This window comes from Buceros rhinoceros, unplaced genomic scaffold (genome assembly GCF_000710305.1).
Source record: "Buceros rhinoceros silvestris isolate BGI_N320 unplaced genomic scaffold, ASM71030v1 scaffold29280, whole genome shotgun sequence".
NCBI classification, from domain to species: domain Eukaryota; kingdom Metazoa; phylum Chordata; class Aves; order Bucerotiformes; family Bucerotidae; genus Buceros; species Buceros rhinoceros.
In genome coordinates this window covers 1-11,519 of record NW_010390661.1, presented here as the reverse complement: position 1 = coordinate 11,519, position 11,519 = coordinate 1, and the positions used below count along the sequence as shown (strand labels likewise).

The following is an 11,519-nucleotide window of genomic DNA, read 5'->3' as shown; positions in this document are numbered from 1 at the left end:
CAGTCATGGACAATCTATCGTACACCTAAGTACAGCAAAGGAAGGAAGATCCAGACTCAGAGACCATCTCCTTACTGCCAGTAGCTAAAACATTACGACTTCATTAAACTGAAGAACCATTCCCCTTCCTCAACCACCATAAGCCAAAGGCTTTTCAAAGTGTTCTTGATATTCTGCTGTTTACACAACTTCATGTTCAGCTCAAGCTTTCACATTCGTTCTCTCCTTTTGACGAACTTTCTTCTGTTTAAAAAGTTCTTGTGATAGAAGCCGACTTTGTATTTGGTATAAAGGTACTGTCAGGGTACAGGTGATCCCAGCAGTAGTTTTATAATTTCATATCCGCAAATAACCCCCTTGGAGGCATCAAGTTAAAAGATGGACACTAACGCTCAAATCACCATATGGATTCTAGTCCCGGCACTAGTTTGTTGTGCCGAGTTTGTAGAAGTAGCCGCAACATCACCCCTCTCCTCCTCATCAGTCAGGCACACGCGCTAGCAGAGCTCCCTCTATCAGGGCAAGCACCTTATTCTGCCGCAACAGTGAAGATTACTCTTGACATCTGTGTGTCCAGAGAAGTAAGAACAGAGAGATCAGCCCTGCAGAAGTGTTCTGCTTTCACAAACTCTCCAGTACTTCAGACCCTGCCATTCTCCCAGAGCTGGGACACATTTTGTAGTTCGTTTCAGCAGTGTAGCAGCACCATTTCTTCCCCGCAGTTCCACAGCACTTCAGGAAACCTCCTCGAACATGGAAAAAGTTTCACTGCTCTCCAGTACCCTTTAGCTCCTATTCCCATACTCCTTACACCAAATCACAATTCCAGATATCACCACTGGCCTAAAATAAAACTTTCAAAGTATCCATGGTACAGGCCAAGTTTATAAAAGCCCCTTTCTCCAGGATGGAACTGCCATATTCAGCACACTGATACAGTAAAGGACAATGGTTCTGGCACGTCACCCACAGACGCTATTGTTCATACTAGAAATAGTAAAAAACCCAACATTTAGCAAGCACTTCGTACCATAGCTGTGGTATCAGTTGTATCTTATTCTCTGACTGAAGCAAAAGCAGTGTTTAAGGAATCAAGCCTAAGATAACGGTGCAACTTTCTTCTTCACACCTCCAAAGGATGTAGAAGCCTCTCCCCACGAGACCCACACAAACAGTGCAGTACCAGACAGCTGCTCCAGCGCACCCACCAGGGCGTCGCATTTGATTCAGATGACTGATTCTTGCCCCTAGGAGTTGCTGACAGAATCCTGCTTTCCTTTCGGGTATTTTTACTACAAGTTTTAATACTGACCATTGACTGCAGACACAGCAGCAGCAAGAGCAACTTTCTTGGAAACAGCACTACTGGTGGTCTCTGTGCTGCAGTTCACCAGAGCTCTCTGCTGCAGGTCAGCTTTGGCAACGCCTACATCTGTCCAGCTGAAACCACAAGTGTTTCTCGTGAGAGTGAGGAACAGAGTTTTGGGTGCCATCAACTAGCCCTCACACTTCTGCTGGCTTGATGACAAGTATGTCCAGTGGGTTTATGGGGGTCAAGAGAAAGGTGTAACGTACCCCCACCTGGCATGCCACGCACTTCCACCTCTACAGCAGAAGTGCTGACAAGCGGCACTATATGCCAGCAGACAAGAAGGAGCCAGGCCGCTTCTGCTGCAAAGCAGAAACTCACCCTTGTCTTGGCGTGTTAGTCACTGACTCACAGCACTTGCCCTGCGTCACCTCAGCAAACAGCAGAAACTACAGGCCTTAGATTTGCTCAGCTTGGTTAATATTTCTTTTTAGTCGCGTCTAGTGTTCTGCTACAAAGATCTTAAGCCCAGGACTCCATGCAAGCAGTGCCTGCTCTCCTTCCCCTCTCACCACAGAGCATTCCCCAGCAAAGTGAAATACCAACGGGGAAACCAGTCAGAGGGGACAGTACTGCTGGGGAAAGAAATATGGGAGGAGTTATGAAAAATTGTGAACACAGCAGCAGTCGCTGTCACTAGTAGGAAAAAGGCAAGTATCGTGAAGTAAACTTTTCCCCATATACTCTGGATTATTAATGCTTCATCCAGACCACTGTATACAGCTTTGGTCCTCATAGTGGGGGAAAAAAAAAAAAGGGAGGGAGGAAAGGGAGGGGAAAAAGAAAGAAGAATGTGTGGATTAGCGAAAGAGTCAAAAGGAAACAAAAACAGAAAATAAAATGTAGCTCACATCAATTTACCCTTGCTACCCAACTGTCGAGTCCTATTCCCAAACCAGTTGTTACACCATTAGCCTGTGGCAGGAATTGTCAAGATCTGCTTGCTAGGTGGAGTTCAGAGCGTACTAACCAAGCAGAGGTGCTTTTATTAGACTGACTTTTAGAGCAGAGTTGAAGAGCCCCCTGTAAACCCTTGTTTCCAGAGATTCCCAACTAATGTCCCACCTGAGCATATTAGTGTTTAAAAAGGGGTGTCATGGCTTAAGGCTAACGGGAGGTTCTAGCATCATTTCTTCACTGTACGACCTCTTTGTCTAAGGCATATCTGGACATTAAAACTGTAAAATTACATTGCAAGCCCCTCAAAATGAGACTGCATTAAAGAATGGAGTCAGTGAACATGCACTCATGCCAACATGCTACTAGAAGTGCCATCTCCTGGGAAGAATCTGCTGATAGGATTGAAACGCAAAGCAATTCACCACTCTTTAAATAGCCGGACTGGTTACAGACAGAGTGACAAAAAGGACACCAGGCCAGCACTCAACCAAAACTGGCAAGCCTGCATGCAGAAGTTGAATAAGGCAATTTGTTCTTGTAGAAATGCATGAAATGCTGAGCACCCTCAGGCTAAATAAAAATAAGCAGAAGCTCAGGAAGTGAGGCCTCTCCTTTTCCCCGTCTCCACAGGATAACCGGCTATCATACTGCACGTACTGAGAGGCTCAGACACAATCTAGATGTTTCGGAGTAATGAGGCAGCTTTCGGTACTATAGATCCATCCAAGGAAGGCAAAGTCCTTTTCCCGGCATTGCAATGACACCAAAAATAACACTGCTCTGGGAAACGCGTGCTAAGTGCAGTACACAGCACACCCCACAGCTAGGGCTATTTGTTTTGCTATTCCACCAATGCCATCTTTTCCATTCACACAGATCGAGCGTTCCCCTCCTGCGGGCATCCAACTCTTGCTTTCTTAGTGTTTTCTAATCTTCTCCTTGTCTCTTATTAATTCCATATTCAGTTCCTCCCCTGAAGCCCACTTTGTGAAAAGTAAACCAATGTGTTAAGAATACGAGCAGCCTAATTTTGATCTGACCTTAAAGAATAAACTCACTAATTAAACATTAGAGAAGGATCAATCCGGGTGCTTCTGGACAGCCCCGCATAGCTGCAAACCCAAGCGTGGCTGACTGCTGTCTAACCCATTACAATCAACCCTCTTAATCAGCTTGCAAGGACCAAGTCTGTTGGTCAGCAGATGTCCCTGACACTTTAAATAGAATTTATTTTAAACTCTCTTCCCCCTAAAAAGAATTATTCAGGAAGTGTTTTATGGCATTGCAAATTGCCATCTGGAGGGGAAAAAAAAAACGAAAAAAAATACTGCTATCCATACTGAACACCAGACCCAGGGAAAAGGACCAGTGAAGGACTACATGAGGCCACAGGAAGCCCTGCTGGGTCAGCGACGGAGCAGACCAGGGACAGTGCAGCCAAGCAGCAGACCAAGTCAGCTACAAGTGATGCTCGTTTGGAGAGCGTGCCAGCACAGCGTCTGCACGACCTCCACCACACCACCCCACACCGGTTATGTCAGAGCCAGTTCCTATCACATCTGTAGCAGCGTAATCACGACTACGGCAGTAACGACAAAAACACTTTGTGGCTTCTGGTGGTTTTTGTCACCACCTAATTTTAGATTAACACTTACCCAGTCGCTGCTTAGCCAGTTACTAAATTTAGAAGGAGAAAAAAAAAATACTTTTTATAATGGGGAATGAGTATTTTCATTCTGCTTGTGTGTCTTACCTGGGCTGCAGAGTAATTAGAGACTCCATATTCAAACTGTAGATTCACTAATGTAACCAAACATAAATTTTGTTCTACAGCATAAACCACATAAAAGCTGACTAAAACTGCACCACTCCCAATCTAAAAATAAAGTGGAAAGGTTTATTTATACTGCAAGCAGTGTCTTTGATTTAAGCTATAACCAGCTGCCAACTCCATAAAGTACAGTCCATTATTCCCACTGACAAGTATTAAAAACCAAATTACTTTTCAGGCACCCCCTTCTTAAAAATAAGTCTTCAAATATTAAATCTTAAGTCAGGATCAGAGGGCCAATAGCGAGATCTGCAAACACAGAGCATCGGTGCAATTTAACACGCGCATTTTCAGCCTTAACACTACATCACGGTACATAAATGTGTGCTTATCAGCATTTGTCATCCCGTACAAATGAAGTCCAAGGGTCACCCCAGGTAATCAGAGACAGTCTGGTTGTACAACAAGCAAGACCTGAAAAGAAGCTGCACTTCATGTAAGAGTGTCTCCATCTGTCTTCTACGCAGATACTCCCTCACTGACCAAGCAAGTGGAATTTTCAGTATCCCATCTCTCCACCCCTGAGGCTGGTTGAGTCTTTGGTAGATTTCAGTGGTAGCATCAGACTAGTGATAAGCACTGACTTTAATTTTAAAGGTTTTGTGTGTAGCTTCTAAAGAAGAAATCAAGCATGGACAGCTTTTTTTGTGTCTGTCCTGGCTAATGCACCAACAGTAGCTAGGTTGAGCTCGTTTAAATTTCGCCTGCAAGACGCAGAAGAAATGACAGTTAAGCATGGAATGTTTACAGTTTTCATTTCCATGAAGAGGGGTGCCAGCTCCTCTAGCCTCAGCTTGAAGGCATATTCAATAGCTGACAACTTGTATTCACAGAAAGGACCCCAAATCTATACATAGCCATTGGCTTGCCCTCCTCAACACAGGCTGTGCATGTATATAATTGCAATTATCCTTAAAAGTCACCTTCAAGTAAGAGTCACCACAGTATCTGCAGATTTATCTCGACTTCCTCATGCTGTAGGCCCCACTTCCTATGCCAAGGGCTGGCTGCAGAGCCGGAGAAACGGCGGCAGTCAGAACAGCCTGTATCTAGCTGTTGTCTTTCCGGAACTGCCTCCAAATCACCAGCCTTCTCTAACGCAGTAGCACCACTGCTTTGATTCCAGTTCTGAGAACACACTAATTAAGAGACAAGCTTCATGGCTTCACACCAACAGCCCAGCCTCACAGAGGAGGCTATGCATGCCAGCAAAAATTCCCTGTAGATGGTGGACACCCATCCATGATGAGCTAGACTGGCCTGGTGGATTTTTTCCTCACCCCTGCACACACAGCCGAATCACTATCACCTCTGGTTACCAACAAACAAGAACAGTTTCCTCCTCTCACCAAGAACAACTCATTGCTACAAAGAAATCCTAGTTACCAGAATACAGACACCAAGACAAATGGGGACACTAATAAAAAAAAATGATCTCAACTCGGGCCCAGTGACAAACTGGGTGTTAGGGACCAGATTATCATGTTTATACGATCCCACTAGGGAGTACATTCCTACTGTATCTCATTAATTACATAGTCTCATTTATTAGAAGAATGTGTTTTGATTATTGTCCGCGAATCAGTTCAGAGCGGCAGAACACAAGTCCTCAGAGAGAGCAAGAGCTACGCTGTTCTCACTCAGGACCCTGTTATCAGGCTTACCACCTCCTCCCTCCTGGGCTCAGGGAACAGATGTCCTGCGGAGCAGCTGCATGCCTCTGCTGTCAGGCTGGGAAAAAACCAGTTATAGCTGTCCTAGTCAGTAATGCCGAACGGCAGACGCGGGGCATCTGCTCAAGCCTGCTCTATCAAATCTTTCCTCTTCGCAGTCACGTGCGTAAGTCACTGCTGAATTTCATGCCCTAACTGCTCCAGCCACCAAATTACAGCGCAGCAGGGATGAACGCCCCAGCCTGCCTGAACAGCACATGGCTACAAAAGCTGCACGCTGCGGTGTAAGGGAGCTACACCGATTCCCCACAAAGGCTGATCGGCTTTGTGACAAAAACCAGTGCTGCACTATTGTAGCCATTCCTCTCTGCAGCACTCTTGAAAAGGTATTTCAAAGTTGGCTTCATTCACACAATTCAAAAGGCTCTCCGGCACGTCAGCCTGCTGTTAGAAACCAGACATCCACAGGTTTTCCTCAGAACATCAAATACGCTCTCTAAATAACTAGGGTTTTTTTTCTTAATTCCTTGCCTATTCAACCAGTAGATACTAAGAAATTATGTTAAGAACATTTACATAAAGTTTAAATAGTCGTGATAACTATAGAAACCCTATAGAAAACCTGAACTGCCTTCAAACCACACACAGCATTTGCGTTGAAATAATACCAGAAATCTGACATTTTGAAGGACTTGATATCACACCAAAGTGCAGTTTTCCCAGAGACATACACTTAATTGAAGAAAAACAAAATTTCCAACAAAACCTGAGAACTCACTACTCTGTCAAGTCAAAAAAAAAAAAAACAAAATAAAAACTCCAACCACTTGTGGCAGGGATCTGAGAATAAACAGAGTTTTAATTAAACTTGTCTCATCTTCCAGTCCTGGAAGCAGCTTCAGCGTTGTTATAATTTGGATCCAGTACAATACTTCTCAAGCAGATGTTTTGTAACTGTCACAAGATAAAGCCAGCACAATGCAGCAGCGTTACGTCCTGTCCCTCACACTTTCTTCCAAGCAACTGAATACTTGTTAAACAGGAAAACAAAAACCCAGCAGGGCCCATCATGGGCTCTGTCCCAGATTTTGAATGAACCAGCTTTTGCAAACATCAGATCAAGAGAATGTTTTCACAATTTTTAAAGGGATCTTTCTCCTATTAAGTAACAGAAAAGCAAACATTCCTTCGCAGTTTGTTCTACCCAACAAGGCAAGACGGAAAAAAAGAAAATGAAAGTGACTACAAGAGAAGCAGCCAGGCTGCGTTCTTCAAGATGAAAAGATAATTACCTGGCTGGATCCGTAAAGTTAGTGGCTGTAAAGACTCAGTCTGTACTTGGGAACATAAAATAGTTTAAAAAGACTTGGCCAATCCTCAGACGTCAACTACAAGCAATAAAGTCAACAAGATTCTGCAACTGTTTAATTCTCCGTACATCAGGGCTGGGAGAACTCACACTGCAACAACAGGACTACAACCAGCCAGGACGTTTTAATGATGCAAGGAAGGGTGGAACATACGTTAACAGTGAAGTCTGTCATTAGAAAGCAACACCGACCAGCGAAGAATGAGGATGATCTGACTGATGAATAGCTCTAAGCAAGAGGTACAGGACAAGACAGGAGAGTCACCCCTCAGATGCACCAATGCTTCAGAGACACAAAAAAAAATGCAATTACACAGTGACCACGGACATACTTCTGGAGGTACTCCGTACTTTTTATTACTTCATATCTTAAATCAATCCCAAAGGTGGACTGCACTGGAGCTAGTTTGTGCCAGAATCATTCGTGACTGCAATAAGACTCCTACCCAAATAACAGGTCAATACTGAGTATTCCTCCTCAACACCAGGTATTTTAGGTAAGAAATGGTTTTCATTGCAATTAGCAGCATTCATACATGCCACAGTGTAAAAGCCTGTTTTGTATGTGCGGTGGTAGAAATCCTCTCGGTGCGCCTTAGCCTACTGTCAGTTAGATTACCCCACAGCCACAAGCAAGGCTCTTCCCTTGCAATCTAAAGCAGACAGGACTTGGCCGACAATCACGCACAGCATCAGATCAGAAGAGTAACAGGATGACTGACTTAGCAGTTTAATAACAGTTTCTTCTATACCATTATTAGCTTTTTATGTTTATCAATGTCCTTTCAACAACTTTCCTGTTCAGTGTTGTATTCAGAGTGTAGCTGCACGCTGCCTTCTTCACAAAATAGGTTTCCAGGCCAAGGAAGTAAACTAGAACTATGTTTAAGGTCTTGAGAAGTCAAAGAGGATTATGAGCTCTTTCTCTAAGAAAAGTGGCCAGTGTAACCTTCCAGAACAGGAACCCTGACCCTTCAGGTTCACCACGAATAGTTCTCATATTATGCTTCCCACCCAGCCTCCCTGTCCTTTCTCTTAAGTACCAGACTGTCAACTCCTTAACTAGCCCAAAGACAAGCAATCTGATATTCCCCTCCTACCCTGACACTTCGACTTTTCTCTAAAGACAATTAGGAAAAAACACAGCAATACTGTACAGAGGACTGTGGCACACCATTACTAGATACAGTTACTGGTCCTTGGGATTCCCTATCCAGCTGTTTCAGAAGTGCTGAGAACAGTCCTGCAGTTAAAGCAGTGCAATATGATGCCTCGTAGTAATCAACGTGACATACTCCTCCTCACAACCTTTTTTTTTTTTTTCCACAGCCTAAAACAAAACCTGAGGATCTAAGTGTAAAGAAGGGGTTTGCAGAGGGTATTTTGCTTTAGGAAAGAGTCCTCCAGTAGAGCAAGTCCAATTACTTAAGGAATTATTCAAGTGAGGTTACTTAAAAACACCTTACAAAAGATAGGTCATCTTCCCCAACTTGGCTAAACTTAGGTATTATACTTGCAAAGGATTATTTCCAAGGTGTCTCCTAGAGCACCCCGGGATAATTTACAGAAAGAAAAAATCCTAAGAATAGCAGCAAGTCTACCAGCCTTAAGTTACTGCAAAGTCCACTTCCATAGTAAAATGTTTTGAGATTTTCCGGGTTCAGGGCCAGAAGGCCTGTGTAAGCTCTGCCTTTTGTCAAGCAACGCATAACCTCCTTCCTGTCCTCCAGCTGAGCTCAAGTATAAGCATTTTAATGTACTTACTCAGGTGGCAGGATCTACCACGTCCCCTGAACAGCTCCATGGGTACTTCCCCTCACTGTTAAAGAACACACCTCTTGGAGATCAATAGCTTGAACTGGTACAGGTTTTTCAGCCTTAGCCAGTGGCATTTCAGCAGGCACAGAGCACCACAAGATACTTATTTGAATCCACCTTTGAAGGCAGGTGCTGACTCTGAGGCAAACACCAATTCTAACAAACCCAGAAGGCAGCTGGGGGACAGCTCTGCTGCTGCAGCAATCTCTGTCTCATTCCTCACGCCGAGGCCAGGTATCATTCCAGCACTCTGGCAGGTCTGTTTCCTAAACAGTTTGAAATGGATAAGCAAGGGCTCGGATTTGCAGGACGTTAAGTGCCTCCTCACAAGACACCACCAGGGTAACTCCCATGTGTTTTAACAGCAGGGGAATGATTCTGCGTTTGGGTCAGCGCTGGCCAGGCACACCAGTGTCTGAACTGCAGCAGCAGCAGTGTGGCTGTCCTCCCCCAGTTCATGTCCTGGGAGAAAAACTGAGAAGTGCAAAGGGACTACAGCTGACGCTCTGCTCTAAGCCTCCTTCCCTTTTTTTATGGCTGTTGACCTCCAAGGGGGAAGTTGTTCTTTTGTTGCAACTCCACATAATTGCTGACCACTTTTTCTGGTTTCCACTACTTCATCAGATTAACACTTCGAATAAAATCTATTAAGTCTCCTTGTTCTCCTGCAGTAAAAGAACTTTTAAAGTAAGGGCTCTTTTAAAGCCTTAAGTTACTGATGTTTTCAACCAATACTGACAATCACCCTGCCTGGTTTTGCACAATCCGGATGTCAGAATGGGGACACGCAGCACAGCAGCAGAAACCCTTCTGCAGGACTCCCAGATGGCCAGAAGTGACTGTGGTCCAAGATTACAGAATTGCAAAACTTTCATGCCACTCACTGTCACCAGACATAAACACATCAGAAAGGACTTCCTGTCATCCTCTCCCGCAATTAAAGCTCTGCTAAATTTTAGTGCTTTTTCAATTAATTCAATTCTAATTCACACACACACACACACTCTAAGAGAAACCATTGAAAACCAAGGAACTATACAGATACCTGTAATTAAAAAAACCAAACCCCAGGCGTGAGTTTATTTCTCAGCTAAAGAGCTATTTTACCTGCAGGCAGGACAGCCACCAACTACTACTACAGAAGTGGTGGTCGCAGGCTGTTGAATAATGGTGTACGTGCTCGAATAGCTCGGCTGCGATGTTGGTGGAGGAACGGCATACCCTAAAATAAGAAAAAAACCTCAGTCACTGCACGTAAGGCACAAAGAATAACAACAAGAATTAAAAAGTATGGAAACAGAACATGGAAAAAATTAAACAGAAACATAGTCTTGATAAAGCACTTTAAGAAGCTCCATCAAAATCAGAGTTGGAACAGGCTGCTCAGCACATGTAAGAGCAAAGCTCCTTCATAAACCCAAGTATCTTGCACAATTTAACCGTCTAAAAAGGACACTGAGCTAATGATTAACTCTGGGAATTTGTTTCAACACTGTTTGAGCACCAGTGAAAAAACAATTTAAACACGCAACGTCCGCACCTTTCACTTCTGGATGTTATGTATCAGCTGTGGCCCACCCAGCAGACAAACTAGCTGAAACAGAGTAAACCTTCTAGTTTCCAGCCTCACTTCCACATATTAAGTTCATAACTGGAGGGAGGTAGGAGTGATAGGATGAGAGTGGAAAGAAAGCATGCTGCAAAGCCTAGAAAAAGAAAAGCCCCTCAGAAAACCCACGTTGTTAGCTAGTGAATGTGTCATTTTAACAGCTATAGTTAGAAAACACAAGCCTTTTGAGTACTGTATTAAGAATAATTTTTTAAAAATGCTTTTTAAAGGGATGGTGAGATGTATGGAGTGTAATCATACAGGTCAAGGAACTCTTTGCCCAGTATAATCTGTTCTGAGCTCCTCTCCCAGGACATAGTGCTCAGTTTCTGGAATCAAGTTATGTATCTCTAAAGTCCACCAACCTCACTACTGAAAATAATATTTGTATTGTAGGAAAATAAGCTCCAAGTTATTAGCAGGAAATCAATCTACAGCCTCAAGATTCCACCCAACACTTTACGGCTGGGGTCTGTGTATTTTTCGTAACCTTCCAAGAATTCCCCTGACTCTAGGGTCTTTCCCGAGAGGCTGCTTCTTTCTTTGATGGACGTTAGAACAAAAGTTCCGTATCTACTCACCTGCTTAAGTCTCTCCGAGACTACTGAAGTGTATCAGAAAAAGCAAACATTAACCAGAGAACAGCGCAGTGCACGCAAAGGAAAGCACAAGTTTGAGGTCTGTTTTACTCTAGCCCGGCTGTACCTCTTCGTAATGGTTTTGAGGCGGAAAGCCCACGCACCTGAGGGAGGCACGCGGACTCAGCCGGGCTTTCAGCGAGGGCAAAACGCGAACGCCACGCTACGCCCGAGGCGCCCGGGGAAGGAGGGGAAAGGGAGGCGGCGCTTCCAAACACCTGGATCCCCTGCGCACCCTCCTCCCTGCGCTGGTTTTAAGCGCAAAGCTGAGACGATCCGGCCGCCTCGCTGCTGACAGGGAAGCCCCACGCA

At 44.3% G+C, this 11,519-nt stretch overlaps 1 protein-coding gene across 1 annotated transcript in view; it reads right to left on the bottom strand.

Annotated features, from left to right (window-relative positions):
• BRI3 (brain protein I3) overlaps positions 1-10,182 on the bottom strand; it is a gene marked incomplete at its 5' end in the record, with an annotated part of 12,712 nt that extends 2,530 nt beyond the window's left edge. Inside the window, one exon of the mRNA XM_010138675.1 lies at positions 10,068-10,182. Within this exon, the coding sequence (XP_010136977.1) occupies positions 10,068-10,182 (115 nt within the window). The remainder of the gene's footprint in view (positions 1-10,067) is intronic.
• Positions 10,183-11,519: the final 1,337 nt, after the last annotated feature.